At 36.4% G+C, this 20,525-nt stretch overlaps 1 protein-coding gene across 3 annotated transcripts in view; it reads right to left on the bottom strand.

The window, feature by feature from the left end:
• CDH2 (cadherin 2) overlaps positions 1 to 20,525 on the bottom strand; it is a 196,711-nt gene that overhangs the window by 13,991 nt on the left and 162,195 nt on the right. For all 3 annotated transcript variants that reach the window (XM_039843957.1, XM_039843964.1, XM_039843974.1), the window contains 3 exons: positions 16,226 to 16,459; positions 15,705 to 15,938; positions 13,598 to 13,737 (listed from right to left, as the gene is read on the bottom strand). In XM_039843957.1, the coding sequence (XP_039699891.1) occupies positions 13,598 to 13,737; positions 15,705 to 15,938; positions 16,226 to 16,459 (608 nt within the window). The remainder of the gene's footprint in view (positions 1 to 13,597; positions 13,738 to 15,704; positions 15,939 to 16,225; positions 16,460 to 20,525) is intronic.

Below are 20,525 nucleotides of genomic sequence, written 5' to 3'. Positions count from 1 at the left end.
ATGGAGAGCCAGAGGAGTGACAAAGTAATCGGGGGAATCATTTCATAAACTATACAAATGTCTAACCAATGTACTGTGTACTTCAAACTAATAATAAAATAAATGCTAAAAAAAAAAAATGTGTTGAATAAAGTCTCAGTGACAGTATTCATGCCAGATGTTCAAAAGAGTAACCAATTCGGAAATGTGCCTTAGCAGTTAATTCATAATAGTGAGACAGGGAAAGACCCTTGGTCTCACTGCTGACTTACTGCCATGGTGAGTCCCCCATAATAATGGAAATGTGTCATGTTCCTCAGTTACACTGGTATTTAAAAAAAAGGCAGAAAAGCACTATTTACAGGAAGCTAGAAACTGGGCTAACACACATGACTTAGTTTCTCTGTGATGGTTTCTCCTTGTCTATTACGAATATGGGATATAAAAATATGATGGTGGTAGGAAGCAGGAGGGAGTGGCTCCAGTCTCAGAAATGGACTTTTTGGTTCACATCCATTTGTGTGATATGGCAGAGGTCCTGACATGAGGGTCCAATTTTAAGCCTTTTGATAAGGGGTCACTCTATGTAAACCTTCTAAATTATATATCTTTACAATCCCATAAGGGTTTACTTAAACACACAAATTACAACATGTAGGATGAGAATTATAAAGAGAATTACAGAGACCAAAAACATTCTAAAGGTCATTGGGTTCATGGCCTTACTTCTGAAGACAAGAAACAACCCAAGAAGAAATCTTTATTTGGTTCCCAAAACTCTCTAGAGAAAAAGTGGATCTGAAAATTCTCTTTTGATTGTCAATTGTTACAATGTTAACTTTCCAAAGAAATTTATTTTCAAGTGAAGTCCAAGGAAAATCTTGTTTAAATTAATGTCTGGAACACGTGTTATTTGGCATTGACTATTAGAAGTAGGCACGAAATTAGGGTTTTTAGAATATTAACACTACAAGTAGCAAAAACTTTTTTCTTTTTTTTTTTGTGGTTTATGATTGAAAATGTCTTAAGGGTGATACAATTCTAGGTGAGTTATTAACAAGTCAGTCAGCAACTAAAACTCTGGTTTTGGCTTTTCTTGGAGGTTCCACTGACTTGCAATGATTTATAATTGGTTCAGAAAATACCACGAATCTACATTAAGGCATTTGGTTATGTTTAAATAAAATAAAATTTAAAAAGGCAGTAGTATAAATTGAAATTCTAAAATCCCAGGCAAAAATTTCAGAAAGCTACATTGCTAGGAGAATCTACAGAATTGCACAATTAAATCTGTTTTAGAGAGTAATGAAAACATTCATTTACAGTTCCACAAGTATTTAAGGAATGCCTCCTGGGTGCCCAAGGCCATTTTCAGCTCTGAGAGTGTGAAAGAAGAAAATTAACCTTTACCTGGTGCCCATCATCTGTCAGGAATTATATTAGGTGCTTTCTCATGTGACATTTCATAAACAGTTGACCCTTAAACAACTTGAGTTTGAACTGTATAGGTCCATTTATATGCAGTTTTTTTTTCAATAAATACTGTAAATGTAGTTTCTCTTCCTTATGATTTTCTTAATAACATTTTCTTTTCTCTAGCTTACTTTATTAAAAGAATACCTTACTTTATTATAAGTATATAATACCTATAATGTACAAAAATGTGGTAATCTATTGTTTAAGTTATCAGTCAGGCTTCTAGTCAACAGTAGGCAATTAGTGGTTAAGTTCTGGGGAAGTAAAAAGTTACAGCAGGTTTTTGACGGTGCAGAGGGGTCAGTGCACCTAACATCTCCCCACCCCTGCCGGCTGTTCAAGGATCAATTATACTCTAAACAAAGATCCTTCCAAGTGGGAATCGTTCCATTCCATTGATTACTGTAACTCAGAGAGGTTAATATTTGCCCAAGGTCACACACTCAGTTAAGCAGAGTGGGAAGATAAAACAGAGATCACCAGAGAAGCAAAATAAACAAAAAAGCTGCATCTTGTTGCCAAGGCCATTAAGAAAACACCAAATACTTATTGAGGGAGGAAACATGAGGGGTTTTAAGTGCTAGAAAGGGAGTTCAAGGTGGTTATGCTAATTAGGCACTGGGTCTGTGCACAGTTCGTTAAAACAAACCTCACTAACTTTTAGTCAAGAAGTTCTTCTAACAAGGGTCTGGCTTGTGGGGGTGGGGCATTTGAAGTTCCTGGTCCATTATCAGCTTTCACTGGTGAGAACCAGTGATGAAACCCAACAGCCAGTTTTGCTATCTCCTAGGCAAGGGCTGGTACAAGTGGAAATTTTTCTTTTATAGTAGCAAAGGCAAGTAACTTTAAAATTCCCATTTAGATAAGGTAAACATTTTTAATATCTCAAGAATGACTGAGAAAAATAAAAACACTGACATGAAAGTAAATGGACAAAATTCTGAAGGAAAAAAGTTATCTGCAAAAAAGCTGATGGCATAGGCAAAAAACTCTTCAGACAGACATAAAAAGGAATGGAAGGTGGGAGAGAACATTATTATTTCACCTTCTATAGCTCCTGGCATTAAAATAATTGAGTAAAATAGTGATAAGATGTCAACATATTACCATAGGATTGCTGACAAGTAACTCAAATATCCTTGCAAGCTTTATGTAAATTACATTACGACCTGATTTTCTTCCCCAGAGAAATACAGTTATGATGGTGACTATCTACCCAGGCAAAATGATGTGAAAAACTAACTAGATTCCATAGATTATTAAAGCCCCCTAAAACAAAAGATTTGCTAAAAGCAATTCTGGTTCAAATAATAAACTTAGTAAAGATAAAATAACTTGGACACTTAATATACAGATGAAGGTCCTCCAGTCTCTATTTTCATTTACTACATTTTAACCTCACTGGATGGCCATTTTTCTACCTCCCACAAGGGAGATGGCAAAGTCCCCATTAAACATATTCATTGTTTCTGCTACCATGGTTTACTGGCAATGCTGCCCTGTCACTGATTCTTTTAAAATTCTGTTTTCAGAGTTATGAATGAGCTGAAAGTTCATTCTTTGGTGCAAAATTATAGTTCTGCTTCAGAAGCTAGCACTTTTGAAATTATATCACAACTTATTTCCCATTATAATGGCATGTTCTTTTGGGAAAATGCAGCAAATATGATTTGATTAGATTTGCTTCGACAAATACTTTCTGAAGAGTGTTTTGGGTCCTAGACTCAGTTACTGACCTCATCGAGTTTTTAGTCTAATGTCATTTAAATGGAAATATTTAAAAATAATGAAAACTTAATATAATACATAATCTATTACCAAAAAATACGGAAAGTGAAGGTGTAAGTAGCTGTGAAAGAGGTGCTCCTAGAAGTGAGGATGGGAATGCACAGAGACTCGACAATCTAACAGAGTAACGGGGCTTCAAAAGGACGATGTTTCTCCTGAAATTTGAATTTTTTTTCCCAGTGTTTGTCGCTTCCCATTCTTTTCTTGCAATTCAGTTATAGCCCTATAAAGGTGAGCACATTCCCCAACCCTTCCAAGCACTGCCTGTCTTGGGAGACAAAAAGCATAGTTTTCTAAATGCATCTTCGATGCCACATTCTCGCCCCAAGTTCCAAGTTCTCTTTACCAAAAATTAAAATGTCACCACTTGGACAAGATCAAAGTCATTCTATCTTAGTATGACCTATTATTCTGTTTCAGAGAAAACCTAAAAATAAGTAATAAAGAAATAGCAATATTTAGTTGGGAATATGGTGACAGAGCATTGAAATCCTTCACTAGTTTATGTCACATCTTTTTGTTATTTCCTAAAGAGAAATATTCTTTATGATAAATTTACATATAAACTCAATATAGTAAAGAAAAATAAAAAGCTTTAAAAAGATGGATTTTGAAATCAGAGCACTTTAAGGCAAATCGGGGCTCCATCATATCTAACTGGGTGACCTTGGACAGATTATGTAAATTTCCTGTGCTAACCTCAAAAGCAGCAGTCCCCAACCTTTTCAGCACCAAGGACTGGTGCTCCTTTGGGAATCTAATGCCTGATGATCTGAGGTGGAGCTGAGGTGGTGATGCTAGTGCTGGGGAGTGGCTGAAAATACAGACGAAGCTTTGCTCTCTCGTCAGCTGCTCGCTTCCTGTTGTGAGGGCTAGTTCCTGGAGGTTGGGGACCCCTGCAAGAGTATTCAAGCTTTGGATAAAAAAACTAATAAAGTTTCTGTGAATGGATTAAGTCTGTAACGAGGGTCAACAAACTTTTTCCGTAAGGGCCAGAGTAAGTATGTTTGGCTTTTGGGGAATTACAGTCTGTTACAATATCTCAACTCTGCTGCTATTGCAATGTAAACAGCCATAAATAACATGTAAACAATGGGCGTGGTTCATGGCTGTGTCCCATTATTTATAAAATTTTATTCATAAATTGGGTCATCTGGTAGAAATATGGCATATACCACTTAGTACCTTAGCTTTTTTTGTTTGCTTACTGCTAACACATCCTTGGCATTCAAATCTTTTTCATTTTATTATTGGAATACTGATATTCTCCATTCTTCTAAAACTAAATGTAGCAAACTTATGATTAGTTGAGAAGAATAAATATTAAAATTATTACATAAAATATTGTGTTTACTCATGTAAAGTGACAGGAATAGTCGATAAAGAGTCATGTGCAAATCATGTACACATTAAAAATATCTGATACCCAGTAAGGAATGGGCCAGTTCAGAATATATGTTGTCTATAGCCCATCAACGTATGTCACCTGGCCACAAGAGTTTTGAGAATAGTGTGCAAAAAGGAGATGACATATGCTAACCCAATCCCTGGTGATGCTTTCCGCTTGTGAAATCAGTGTCACTCTTTCAATAACTAATATGTACTAGTGTTTGCAGGTGGGTATAAATGGATGAATAGCTTGGGAACATAATTAACAGAGTGTGCTTTAGCCAACAATAAATATGTTGAAAGTAGTCTCCTCGGTTATATCCAGATTCAGCCATCTGTTAGTTTGCTTATACAGCAGAATGACTTTGTGAAACAATGATTTCAAAGAATTAAAAATATACCATGGTTAAATTATACAGCTTCATTTTCTGCTGAGTCAGACAGTGGGGCTTAGTTGCTCACATCGGGGTTGGTCCCTGAGATTGGCAGGAAGTTTATAGTAACCCCTGGCTCAAGCAGAGATCCCCTGTCTCAGAGAAGTGGCTGGTTTGTTCTCGAGGGGCTTTCTTACAGCTGTACCCCATTCCTCTGTCTAGGCATCAAACCTGGATTTCAGATTTCGGTTCCTGCTGCCTAGATTGTATACTTGACTATTAATAAATAAATAAATTGATTTCTCAGATTGCTTCCCCAGATTCAAACTTCATTAATGTCAAAATGTGATCAATTTTGCAAGCTTTGTTTAACCAATTAATTGGGTCTTACCCTTTTGCCTGTTCACAAGCCAGATAGATATTAGTGATGATCAAATAAGCTGTGGCTAAGTGCCCGGCGTCACGGGTCCTACCAGTAATGCCTGCCTGCTATACACCAACGAGACTAAATAAAACATCTATCATATGACTTCCAGCACAGCGCATCAGACCCTGGCCTCTCAAATCACAAAGACCTCGGTTTGAAAACGACTAACGGTATACACTGCATAGCGTTGTTGGGAAGATTTTAAGAGACATGCAAAAAAAAAAAAGTATATAGCACAGTGCCTGATACAGAATAAGTGTGTAATGAATGCTAGCAATGATGAATGCTAACATTATTTCTCGAAGACATCAGACATTGCAAAGAATGAAAGTAGAGTTGTCAGGGGTATACCTGACAATTAACCTTGGAGACAGATTTGCAAACTAAGAAATTCAGGAAGAGGGCCTAAGGTACAAATGTTCTCTGAGTGCCTGACAGGTGTAAACTGTCCTAGATACTGGAAAATAAAATGAATAGGACAAGCCCAGCCCTCCCAGGGTTTAAGGTCAGGACCAGGGCTGGACACAAAGCTCAAAATGTAGAAAGAGGTTCCTGTGCAAGCACAGAGAAGGGACACTTGATTCAACCTGGGACCTCAAGAGATGTCCTGAAGTGAATCTTGGTGGCTAAATAGTTAGGCAGGCAAAGACCAGTTAAGATGTACAGGTAGCTCAATCCCACTGCAGTTTCAAAATGCAAAGTGGAGGGGCAAAGAGAAGTTAAGTCATCAACCCTCAGAGTCCCCATTCTTCAAAGCCAAATCCAAAGTCACAGGAACTGGGGGTTCTTAGCCCATCTCAGGCACCTGACCTCTGTTGAATGTACTTTCTGTGTTATGGAGATTCTGGGGATTTATCTACTGAAATACTTAGACTGATTTCCATAAATCACATAAGAAATCTACCTCATTAAAAAAACAAAAAACAAAAACAAAAAAAAAACAAAGAGACAGCAATTAATTATATTTGGATCTTTTGGGTTTGGAACCTTAAATCACTAAAAAGAGCCCCTCTGTCCTGATATTATCCGTGTACAAGTGCTGGGCTCTGCTAAAGACTTTAGTATCACAGGAAGTTCTAGTGCATTTTCCATGTAAGGGAAAGATACTCTCTCTGTTTTTTGGTGACTCTTAAACACTGTTTCTCAAGCCCATACAGTGATTTGTGTTCACGAGCTGCTGCACCTCCTGTGTCTCCTCTATGTCCAGGGACCTACATCCTCTGGCATATCTGGATGGGTCAGGATGATGCACTAACTACTGTCTGTGGGGTGAAAATTGTTCTCATAGACCCTCAGGAAAGAATCTCTAAACTCAAGTCCCTAACCATGGCAGGATAGAGACTTCTAGCTCATCATTCTTTTTTTCTGGGCAGGAGTGGAAATGATGTGTGCCACTTCCAGTCTGGGCCCATAAAAATCTTGAACAAATCACCCTCTCTTCCCTTTGTCATCTATAATTGCATGTATATATGTCTAGGGTGACCTTGGAAGCCACATGGGGAAGATGAGGGAGCCACTGTCACTCCAGGTCCCTGAATGACCGTGTGGGGTAGAGAAGACCTCCCCTCCCCAAACTCCCATGACCTGAAACCCCATTAGTGCTAAGTAAGTAAGAAATACATTTCAACTAGGCCTAAGTCACTGGAATTTTAGAATTGAATTGTAGCAGTTAGCCTATTTTAACTAATACATCTGGTTAAATATATTTGTGGCTAATTCATTTACTTTTTCTTTCCTTCTTTTTAAACTAGTACCAGAGAAAATTATCCCATGGTTTCAGAGCACTACAGGATCTCATCTTCACAGAAATCTATTTTTGTTAATCCAAAGCCTAGTAATCATGATATAACTGAATCAGAGTCTGCAAAATCAGGTATCCATAGAGGGTAGGGTGATAACATAAATCAATAAAGCTAGTATGAAAAATAGGAAAAACAATTACTGGAACATGCTTGCTCTGCTTAAAGAGGAATACTATTTAGTTTACAACAACTGTTGTCATGTCAGAATACAGGCATTATTGTTCGATCTTTCCATTTTTTAAGAGGAATAGGAGATCCATAATTTATGTGAATTTTTCCAATTTTTACTCTCTGCAAGCTAAATAAAACAGAGCCATGGGCTTTGTATAAACAGACCTGCAGTGTATGAACTGTGACTTTAAAGTGACACAGAATCCAGCTTTCAAACATGTCCCCCAAACCATCAGGCGTGCTATGAGATACTTTCTTTGAGAATTCAAAACATCTCTGATGCAAAAGAAACTAGCTCACAGCAAATATCTAAAACATAAGAAACCAAATTTAGGAATTCAGAGTCCTCGCAGTCCTGGAATGTGAAACCTACTGAGTTCCAAGAGGTGCTGAGCCTTGTCTGAAGAGACAGAGAGAGAAAAAAAAAAAAAAACTAACCAATTGTGATGTTACACTCAGCAGCAGCAGGGAGGATGGGAAGACAGACCTGGTATACAGTGGATTAGGGCCAAGAATCCAAGAGAGATCAAGAGAAAACTGATGTGGACTCTTTTAAGTAACCACTTACACTTTCTGTCACAACAAACTCTAATGGGCATCAGCTTTAACCTCTAATGAGCTGATGACAGCCTGTGAAGATGAGCAGCCCTGCTGCCATTGCTCTCTTTAACCACCAGCCATGGTCCAAAGAATTCTGGTGTCTATTCTGATTGTCATTTGTGAAACTTCCCAACATGAAGAGCAGTGCCTTCTTTCACAGAACCTGAGTTCCCACAACAGCCCAAGGCTCTAGGAATGAAAAATTTCCCACATCAGATTTTAAGAGCAGAAGAAGCTGCTGGATGTCCCAGAGCCTACTTCAAAGAGGGGACAGCCTTCTTCTGATAAATGCAAATTGCCTGGCTGAGACAACGCTTTGCCAAGAATGGTACAAGATATGGTAAATATACCATCTTCTTTGGACTCAGGTAGACTAAGATTTAATTCTCACTCTGCTATTTTCTGATAGTATGTGCCTACTTTCTTGTAGGAAGGGGGAGGGTCAAGTGAAATAATGTATATAAATAATGTATATAAAGCACTCAGAACAGTGCCTATCACACAGGCTGCCCCTAAACAATAGCTTTTGCCATTATCATGGAAAATGAAGCTGCGTAATGTCAAGGAATTTAGGTAGAGGTTGTTTAATGTGAGCACATAATACATACTCAATAAATGTTTGTTTAATATAAGAGCAATCTTAATTTACGTCTTAAGTTTTAAAGAGCAGGAAGCTAAATTCGTTTCCTATCCTGGGGCTAAAAGGGGATGGTTCCAGAGAAAGTGAGCAATTGGCTATATTGTACATTCACCGTGATTTTATTAGTGAAGCTGATATGGATGGAACTAAAAACAAAGATCATTAAAAGGGATACAGTATCTGCAATCAGCCCCACCGGCCAAAAGGGCACTGAAGGACATTTACTAATGAGGGTAATTAAACACGACTTGATAACCACTAAAAGCCCTGCTGATTATGTCAGTGAAGCAAATAAAGAAGAAACCTCACCCTCTGAAAAAAGAGGACATTATTTAAAAGTGTCTGTCCAACTGCCAACAGCACTGTGAGGAAATAACTCCTGTTCAAAACACATCTGATGACAGTTTGAAATATGGGCCCAATCTTGACGGTCCAAACCAGAGCAACCATCTACAAGTACTGATAAAAGTCTACTACACACAAGACAAAAAGACACAGAAGTGTTTTTCTTTGTTCTTCATTTCTTAGGCCTCTTTTAGCTATTTTGTTAAAGAAACTGGCAACCTGCGTTTGGCACAAAACTTAAACAGACCGAGATGCTAATCAACAGCAAGAATGGTAAGAGCTACCTTTGTTAAGGATGCTTTGCTTTGTTTTCTTCCTAATCAGTTAGCTCCTTTAAGATACTTTCTCCTGGCAGGAAGAGAGGAATCTTGGCTAAGCCAGTTTTAAGCTAGGCATTGTAGCCTTCTGGGGACCATTACTGCAGACCTGCCTTTGCCAGTAACCACAGGCATTCACCAACTACTTAAACTGACCTCTGAGATTTACCCATGCTTTAAATCTGGTGATTCTTTAAGCATGTCGGCTGAGACATCAAGTAGACCACACTGCCTAATTATGACAAGCTATGTCTGCCTATGGTACGGTCTCCATCCACATCTTGAAGCAACACACATGCTCCATAAAATACCAGCCATGCATAATAAAAATCAACTAAAACTTGTCTAGAATGTAACATGGCACCAATCTCATTTCTGAAGCCCATGTAAAGAGACAATATCTTCAAATAGCTAATTAATAATTATGAACCATATTCTATTGCTAAAAAGGCTTAATGCACACTACCACACAGAAACAATTTCTAACAGTGAGCCACATTTGACTTATGGAAAATAGAATGCAGTGTATTTTACAAAAATGAATTTCTCAGGAACTGACAATGATTTTAATATTTAAAGCAATAACATCTTATTTAGAAAATGGAGAAGCATTTGGAGTAAATTCACTTAGAAAGTAAGAGTACTAAATATTTTTTATAAGGAAAAGTAAATGATAAAATCCATCAAAAACGTTGAAAAAAATCTTGATGAATTCAAGTTGGAGAATTTATCCTAACAGATCTGAAGATATATTAGAAAGCCATAGCAATAAACATACGGTGGTACTGGCCCAAGAACAGACTAATAAAACAAGTAGTGCAGAACAGAGAGTCAGGAAGCCAGCCCACAGACCCACACATGTATACCCACCTGCTTTATGGCAAATAGACCACTGGGTTATCTTTTTAGTAAATGGTGTTGGATAGTCACAGAGGAAAAGAACAACTCTGATTCATATCTTGTACCAAATGAATAATCCATTACAAATGAGTCACAGATATCACAGGTAAAACAATAGAGTTTCAAGAAGACAATGTAAAGATTAGTGGGGGGGGGGCGGAGATTCATTACCTTGGGTAGACAAAGTTTTCTTAAATAAGAGATATAGATTCACTAGCCATAATGGAAAAACTGATGAACTGGACTTTATTAAAGTAAAAAAAAAAAAAAAACTTTTGTTCAACGAAAGAGACTAGAGATTAAGAAGCAAGCTACAGAATGGGAGAAGATATTTATAATGCATTCACCTGACAAAGAACTGATATCCATAAATATAAGGACCTCATACAAGTCAATAAAAGACAGAAAATCCAACAGAAAAGTAGTCAAATAAACTGAACGAAGAAGATACTAAAATAGTAAGTCAGTAAGAACATCCACATTAAATCAGAATAAGAGACATACCATCAGAGTGAGTGGCTAAAATTAAAACAAACAAACAAACAACAAAAAAACAAGTGCTAGTGAGGATGTAGGCAATTTGAACTCTCATAGACCGCTGTGGCGAGGGAAGGTATGAACTGGTATAGTAACTTTGGAAAACTGGCAGCACCATACTAAAGGAATCTGTTGTTAAATGGTAAAAAGACAAATCACGCTGACTTTGAAGGAAGCTTTACTGGCCATAAGTGGACAGGGTTGATGGATTCACTTCCCGAGGGAGTCTGCACCCACCGCCAACTCTTTCACACAAGCCTTTCCTAGTGTATGACGGGGTACGCTAAAGGTTGGGTACAGGGCCAAACATCTGTCATGCTAAGGAAGGACTTGATAATTCCCCAAGAGTGGATGGGGGTATGAAATCACCAACAAAACACTCATTAGGATGTTGCGGGATGATAACGATTCTGACCTAAGTTAAGGAAGTGCCTTGGTGATGGAGATAAGTGAATAGATTTCATGAACTACCTTAGAGGTAGAGGAGAGAGAACTCTTGGTGTTGTATTCCTACACTGCATATTTTATTCTATTATGAGGTAAAAATGAGAATGAATAAAACACTCATTTTGTAATTTTGTCACAATTTTCTCTTGGACAGAAGCTCTTGATCTAGAGTAAAATGTCAACAAAGAACCAAGAAGTCACAAAAAAGATGTCATAAGAAGATTGGTACTACATAAAGACATTAACCACAGGGAACAATATAGAAAAAGTTCCAGAAAAATCTTTGCACTATCAAGGAAGTGGGTAGGAAGCAACATTCATTTCCAAGAGTTTACTACGGAGCAAAGAAAACTTCAAAGATCAGGAAAAGAGGTTGAAGATTTATGATGATAATTTTAATAAATTCTGTAATAGGTTATGTTTTACCATTTGATATGAAGTATCAAACTAAGTGGATAAAGGCAATAAAAGAAGCCTTTCCTAAAATAACTACAACAATAAAACCTCATTAAAAATTTTTTTATAGGAATTGGGGGTGGGGGGAGAAAGAGCTAGATCAGGAGACATTAAGTGCCTGGTCCGGATCCCCACATTCTGAGCTGTATCTTGGTTCCTGACTCTTGCCCTCCAGTTCTCTGAAGCATCTAGTTATAATTGGTGTCTCTCTAGTTATTAACATTTTTACTGAAGTTGTTGAGTTGGGTTTAAGTTTATGCCTAGAAAATTATGCACAAAGACATGAAACATAAAATACCAAGAGTAGATTTATGAGACAATGTGGTCAACATACATTTGCTAATCTTGAACACAGCTCAGGAAAGTGAAAGGATAGATTAATTAAGAATTAAGCCAAACATGAATTTTAATATCCAAAGACATTTATAAGCAACAAACTCTGGGGTATATTTATAGAGCTACTTTAATTAGTCAGTATTCAAAACAGCTTTACACACGAGTCAAGTTTTCAACAGACTTTAAATACACATCTCTTCTAAATGAGAGAGTTGAAAAATACTGTAAATCAAGCATGGAAGCTGGAAGCTGGGCTTGAGTTCACTCTGAGACCAAATTGCGAATCTTGCTATAAATGTAAAATAGAAAACTCGATAACAGGCTGCCACAAAGATTAAACACAACAATAGATATGAATGTGTTTTGTAAAACAAAAAGCAATTCATTATTTCCTCAAAAGAGTAAAGAAGGGAAAAAGAAAATATGCTCGTTAAAATTTGCTTTTATTCAAGCTAACAGTCCTATCATTAATGTTTACATATATACCTATGAAGAACACATCTGAATTTACTAATAATAATCCAGGAACCAAAAATTCTGTGTTTTTTTATTTTTGACTACTATCCCTCATGCTTGCATTAAGTGTTTCGAAATGACATAACTATCAAATGTATCTAAGAAATACCTGTCACTGTGATTTCTCATGGATTATATTAATATCATCTAGGTAATTTCAAGAGGATCTATATTGGAGTAGTTACTTTAGGCTGTAACATAAGACAGAGCTGCTTGTATGAGTTTATAAAATACAACCATCTTTAGCCTGTTTTCAGTCACAGAAGTGGCGATATTCACAGTATAATATAACAGGTGTCAAAGATTTAAGATATAACAGTATTTAATGTCCTTAGCAGAATACCTGGCATATAGTACGGACCTTATAAATGTTAGCTATTATGATACCTAAAGTTGATTCCAAGCAGATAAAGTTCTTTGTTTTCCACCTATTGGTCATTCCTATCCTTGAACAAGAAAGTAGTTCCTTACGTACACAGTAATACAGAAGTGCACGTTATCTTATAGTCAGCCAAGAACTTCAATGCTTACTGAGCAACTACTATAAGCCAGGCTCCATAATAGACACTACAGATACAAAGATGAACTAGACAACATCTCTAACCTCAAATATTTCTCAAGAATGTAAGTCTCCCGAGGGAAGATATTTGTAGGCTCTGCCCAATTCTGTATCCCTAATGATGGCAATATTCCCTAAAATGTTGAATTTGCTTGGCAAGTGTTTACAGAATGAATAGCCTAGTGCTTTTTCTGTTATACATATGAGCATCTAAATCCCAACACATATATTTTGGATATTCAATGAAGAAAAACTGTAAAGAAGAATATTTGTATTTGTTCAAATGTAATTGGGATTGGGTTTACACTCTAGGCTCCTTAAAACAATGTTAATGATTTTCTTACAAAATAAATATGACCTTTGACACTTCAAAAAGAATTCAAGGAAGCACATGTTGGAAAAAATTCACCAAGGTTTGACAATGTGTAACAGAAAGGAAATTTGATGCCATTTCTTTACTGCATGTTTTATCATTTGCCCTACCATTTAAATTATATAATCATGAAATTTTATTTGAAAGATTTAAAATATTGCTTACTTGGTCTTCTTCTCCTCCACCTTCTTCATCATATTTTAAAATATTATCTCTTACATCATCTTCTGGATCAATTAAAAGTTGCTTGGCCTGGCGTTCTTTATCCCGGCGCTTCATCCATACCACAAACATCAGAACGAGGACTGGGTAGAAAAAAAGATTTTAAAAAGCTAACACTATAATTCTTAAAATTTGATCTATCTGATCAGAGTCTTAAACACTAATAATTTTTACTTTAATGGGTTGAAAGCTTGGCATAAGCCTTTTACTCTATTATTTATTTCCGACCTCACTTTAAGAAAGACAGGACAAAGCAGGACTCTAGCACTGGGTGTAGAATGGGAAGACTTAGGTTCTAGAACCTGGTGCCCTGTGAACTCACAGGGTGAATGTTTGTCTTCAGTTTCAACATCTAAAAATGGGGACAATAACTGTTTCTATTTTTCACTTTGGCTTGCTAGAGGGTAGGACGCTCTTAATAAAATGGTTTGTAAATTCTAAAACAACAAATAAGAGTTGAATTGTTGCTCATTATTTATTTGCTGTTTCATTCAGGTTGGTCAGTCATAATTTCATGCCCCAGATAGGGGAGAATGGCACTTCTCAAGGAGGGTAAGTGCTTGCCAAGATGCCTTAGGTGGTAAGTTGGAATTGGATCAGCAGCTGGAACTTAAAGATTTTTGATTTCCAAAGGCGGGTGTTTTTCTACTACACTATTGCTCATTCCCTTTCATATTAAACTGCAGGTTTCGGGTAAAAAGGCTAGGGATTAGTTTGGGCACTGAAATAACATTAGGCTTTCATGCTTTACACTTTTTGCCAGGTTTAGAATCATAAATTTTCCAGAAGGTTGATGTTAAAATCAGCACCAATTCATTTTCCTTCAAAATGTGACAGTCACTTCGTCATGCCATAATCCATCATATCTGAGTCTTCCCTGATAAGGTTGGCATATATGGCACATTTTAGATGAAACCGAAACAAATCCCTAAATGCACATCTAGGAATGCATTCTCTCTAAAATCTGGAGATATCAGTTTACAACCTGAAGCAAAAGATTTAATGACTCCTATTTGAGCACATTTTTATTATTGGCCATAAAAGTAAATATCTTCCCTTTAAAGCCAGATACATGATCTCATTTGCCATTGTTCCAGAGCTAAATCTAGCAAGTGGATTATTAGTATAGCATGCAGGTTTCAAATTATCGTCAAAGTAGTCTCCACACAGGAAGTAAAAAATGCTCAGGCTTCTATAGTAATTGCTTAGAATAAAGAGACAGAATTCTAAATTACCAGAACACTTGTAAATGGCAAAAACATAAAAGAAATGGCCAACATTTTAAAGAAAGTGATTGGTGCATAGCATGATCACATAATAAACTAAGGCCTGCTGCTATTCAACAATAAAATACAGGGCCCAGGCAATTTATTCTTTTAACCTGCATGCTTAGAAGTGGTTCCTAAACTACTTTCCAGTGGTTAATTTCTTGTATTCCACCGAACCAAAAATTGCGAAGTATCTTAAAAAGGAGCAATTCCTTAATCTAGATTTGCTTTAAAGACAGAGAATTTATTGGGCTGTGTAATCATTTCCATTATCAAACGGGCTATGTGAAATACAATTTCTCACTATTTTACACAGCCCTTCAGAAACAAATACCTTGATCCTTGCATGAGTGGAACAGGTCACTGACTGTGCTTTACATGAAGGAAAGAAAGGAAAGCAATATACTCATTTTCGTCAATCATCAACTACGTGCCATAAATTAGTAGTCAACCCCTAAGTGCTCAAACTTAGTACTGTCTAACATTTTCCTATGAAAATAATTTGCTACAGCTCCCCAAGCCATCTGCATCAGAAAGTGACAACAGGGCATGGAAGAGGTAGGCTGGTTAGGTTTGCTACAAACACATAGGTGCCTGAAACTATGCTCAGGGCTTTCCTCATTCTAAAGTGGACTTGGCTGTCCCATATATGACTGGCAAGAAAATGCTCAGAGGTCGAAGAGAGTTGTTAGATTACTTGAAGGGCAACAACGAAAAAGTTACTTTCTAAACATTCTAGAAGGCAAAAACATTAAGATCTAAGAGCCAATGAAAGTACTTACTGAGCAGGATGATGATGCAGAGCAGAATAGCGATAATGGCACCTGTGCCGAGTCCTGCACCCACAATTCTATCTACATCCGTACAGTCCCCATTGGAGTCACACTGGCAAATTTTCACACGAAGGATGGAAATGTTTGATTTGGGAGGATTACCCGAATCTGTGATTATGATTGGAACTTCATATATCCCCGCTTCGAGAAATTTTATCTTTAAATTAAGCTGAGCAAAATCACCTGTATTAAAGAAACACAGTTTGATAGTTTATATATAACATGATAAAAAATACATAGCATTTTCTAGAATATACTTACTACCTAATAGTATATATAAACCAGATTACAACTATGTTGCATTGAAAGATATTTTTTGGCTTTAAGGGCTTTTAATATCTTATTTAAACTTTAAGTGGCTTTTAAATATATTTAATGAGAAGATTATAAAACACCTAAAATTAACTTCTCATACCAGGCTTCAAAATTTCTCAACTGCACATATATTCAAATAATGAACGCGTTCTTACCATTAAGCCGAGTGATGGTCCAATTTCTTTTAATAGTCACTGGAGACAAAGGAAGATCAAAAGCAAATGGTCCAGCATTTGGATCAATGTCATAATCAAGTGCTGTGATGTTAATTGAATTGGGGTCTGGAGTTTCGCAAGTCTCTGCTTCTTGAGGTAACACTTGAGGGGCATTGTCATTTATGTCAAGTAAATAGATCTGCAGTGTTCCTGTTCCACTCATTGGAGGAATTCCTTTAAAGGGAGAAAAATCACAAACCCATGCTAAACATTTCTCACTCATGAGCCTAATCATGGTGAAATTCTCAAATTTCTAGCCTTCTTGGCCTTACAATTGTATAACCTTGGAAGAATCTAGTTGCCACAGCACCTGCACACACTTTTGTGAACAAGATCACCTCTTGCTTCCTTTCTAGGATGACCCTGAAGTGCTGCTGCGGGTATGCAAGAGCTGTGCACAGTGACAATGCATGCCTCTGCCGAGTGAAATTCCACACCTTCTCTGCCCTTGCTGTCCATTACTCTGGGCCCTGTGCCCACCACGTTCCTCCAGGCACTGTGAGGGATGTAAGAGGAACAGAACCCTGAACTCGTGATATTCTGGACCCCACTCTTTTGATGGAGAACCAAGACAAGTGCAAGAAAGAACACAGGAATGCTTTTAAAGCTCAAACTCAGCTATAAATTATCGAAACAGTCTACAGATGAGCACTACAGACCCACAGACATCATCGTGGGAAGGAATACCATGAAGAAATGATATTTTATTGATCAACCAACTACCTCCTTGAGAAAATATTAGGTTGCTCTACATACTTTATTCCATTGTTATTCTACGGAGTAGGTTTAAACAGATGAGCTACCCAAGTTTCTGCAAACTGCGCATGTTCACACATGCTTGCTACTAAAGACTGGTCTGCCTGACTCCAAATCCATTCGCATTCTACCATAAAATGCTGTCATTACCACTGCTTGTGATAGTTGAGTCTAGTGATTTGGCCTGTGAAATATTTATAAATATATGTACTATATATATATATATTTATGCACACAAATATATTAAGTACGTCCTCACTTAACATTGTCAATAGGTTCTGTGACTCTAAGCCAAACGACGAATAATAAAACCAATTTTACCATAGGTTAATTGATATAAACAAAAAATAAATTCCTACGATGTTGATACATTATTCGAAGACCTGCTATAATAGAAATATTATGTTATTATACATGTATATTACTTAATTATATAATTTATATATATATATATTACATAAATAGACTATAATAAGAATATAACCATCTTCTAAATAAGCTTGCATACCTAGAGCCAGAGGTTTAAGTGACCTATCCAAGGCCATGCAACCAGGAAGGAGAACACATACAATCCTGAGGAGAGGACAAGAGGCAATCTCTCTGGATCTCTCTGAGGAATATGAATGATTCTGAGACAGGGAGAATTAAGGTGAAGGCATAGAGTGGTAAGGTGGAGCCAATACTCTAATACCAACACAACCACTGTGATACTCCATAGTTTGAGGAACTTTTACATTTATTATTGCATTTAATATTATTTGACTCTCACAACAACTTTACAGAATAAGCAAGCAGCAAAAACAATGTATCAATAATGAAACTAAGGCATAGTGAGTATAAGAGCTTGTCCCATCATTAAAGAACAGAATTGGGGCTCCAAATCCAGCCTTGCGATTTAAAGTTAAGTGAATCTGCAAAGCATCACAGTGACATAGATTTAAGTACTCACTGCTATCTCATATCAAACATGTTTTCAAGCAGAGAACAATCTACCTTGGTGAATAAAAAATTTACTTGCGACTCATAACCAACATATGTATATATAGTTTTATAGCTCTTTAAATCGCATCATAACGGTGTAAGATACACTGAAGTTCCATTGCAGAGGAAAGCTACCACTTATATATGGTGAGAGAACATAAAACAGACACTAATGCTGTGCTTTGACATGCACTGGCAGAGCTGTTCCTACCAAGTTTCAACTCTAAATGTTTGAACAGTAGCTCTCATATTAGAAAGGATAAGAAAAATATTGTTTTAGCTCTGTCACCACGTCGATTTATGACAGATAACGACCTCAATGAATCTTATTACACAGGACTTGGAAAGATTCATTGAAACTGTTTGTATCAAAAGTGTTTGATAGGCAACGTTTTTCAAATTGCACATCTTGACCAACAAATTGAAGCCTGCTATTTTTTTTAGATGCCAACATTCATAGTCTAACATTAAAAGGATTTAAAAATAGGGTTGTGATTCAGTCTTGAAACTATTAACACATAATAGAAATATTTGAGTGTTTAGTTTGTGCAAGGCACTGTTTTAAAAACTTTATGTGTATAAGCCATTTTATTTTCCCCAATACACTATGAATTAGGTACTGTTACCAATATCTTTATTTAACAGAAAAAGAACATGGACAGATTTAAAACCTTGTTGCCAATTCCACAGTTAGAAAATGGTAGGGCCAGAGTCTGGACCCAGGGCATCAGGAGGAACTTCAGAGCCTGCATGTTCAAGCATACATCATACTAAGCTAATGAAGCAAAACAAGTCAAACACCAGGTTTACATAAGTTGCTTTATCTTACATGTCAAAAAAAAAAAAAAAAAAAGTCATGTAATCTAAACAAAAACAAAACAAAAAACAAAAACACTATCTATTCATCTCAAGCATTTAGAATCCAGCAGAAACCCAGAGGAAAAAAAAAAAACAAAGGTGCTAAATTTTATGTTCCCAAACCAACACACTAAAAGCTCGTGTACTCAAGTATCTCAATTCGTGCACGAAATTAAGAGTTTCTTAGCTCATGGCAGACTAGAGGCAGAGAATTAGAAGAAGAAAAATGCTAGAGATGGATAAACTGATTGGCAGGAGAAATATAAAAAGAACAGCTCCACTCTCTTTAACAAAATACAGGATAATACAATGACTATATTTAATTACGTACCATTGTCAGAAGCAAGGAAAGTAGCATTATATATATTGTTTTTCACATTTGGTGACTCTCTATCCAAAAGAGCAATTGTAGTTATTTGCCCATTTACAGGATCTATTTTTAGCCAATTGGCAGGATCGGATAATTTTGTGTATCTACAAAATGAAAACGCAGTCAGTTTAATGTTTTTGACATTAAAGTTAAAAAATAAAACATATTTTACTGTTTTCGTTCCAAATGCAACCAACTCATTAATTTGAATTTTTGTAGATGATGGTTGGAAATATAGTTTTAACATGGAAAAGTATTGCTGTGACTGGTTATTTAAAGCACATAATGGATGTGTACCGGCAGGCATGCAGGAAACATTAGATAAGTGTTTCAGGAAAAAGATAGGCGCTCACTCTCTCTACTGTGGGTAAGGCATATTTGACATTCTGTTTTAAGCTTCTGTCTAGTTCAATGGATAGCGATGGTGCAGATAAAATAGCTCAAAAATACCTTCTAAATAAGCAGCAGCCCTAAAGTATAGAGCTTAAGAGAAATATAATAGAAGTTGAATTTTCTATCACAGAACACTCTTAAAATGTTTACCATCTTATTATGGTGGAGATGAGGTCAGAATGGGGCAACGTAACTTCATTTCTAGAAGGATCTCCCGTACTGGGCCATGCCTCAGAACTATATAGCTTTCAAGGGAAGTTCCACAGTCTGAGTCTGTATGAAGCAGATTATCTATATTGGTAGATTTATCATCTTAGACTCCTTTTTTATTGGGGGGGGGTGAGCTTTTTAAGTTTAGGTAACTAATATACAGATTAGAAAAAATATCCTGTTTTAAGAGGTGAAAAGTTGGAAGAGTTTAAAACACCAATTAATTAGCTATTTATCTATGTTGATTTCAATGTATAGAGAAAGAGAAAGATATGTAGTTTTCTGTTAGTAGCAGTTCTGAAAAAAGTTAAATAAAATATGAGCTAATTTGAAAATTATCATCACAAGCTATGAATAATAGTCCTGTGGGATATGCTCTGCCAATCATCTACTCCATCAGGAAAGACAGATTTTGCTGAAATTGGAAATCTTTACAGATATGTTTTATAAGTCCTATAACTACTGTACAGGTAAGGGATAAAAATAATAAGCATTTATATCTTGATTTTGGCATGAGTGTTCTTCTTGATGTGTGAAGAGATAAATGTTATAAGCTTCTGAGTCTCCCCTATTTACTCATAGTTAAAGCTTTTTGTGATTTTGGTATGAAATCACAGGATAAATTATTAAATATTCAAAAAAGGAAAGGGGGCAGGAAAAAAGAGGCAGGAG

Source organism: Pteropus medius, unplaced genomic scaffold, assembly GCF_902729225.1.
Source record: "Pteropus medius unplaced genomic scaffold, Ma_sr-lr_union100, whole genome shotgun sequence".
Lineage (NCBI taxonomy): Eukaryota > Metazoa > Chordata > Mammalia > Chiroptera > Pteropodidae > Pteropus > Pteropus medius.
The sequence above is the reverse complement of the archived record's forward strand: the minus strand, read 5'-3'. Positions and strand labels throughout refer to the sequence as shown.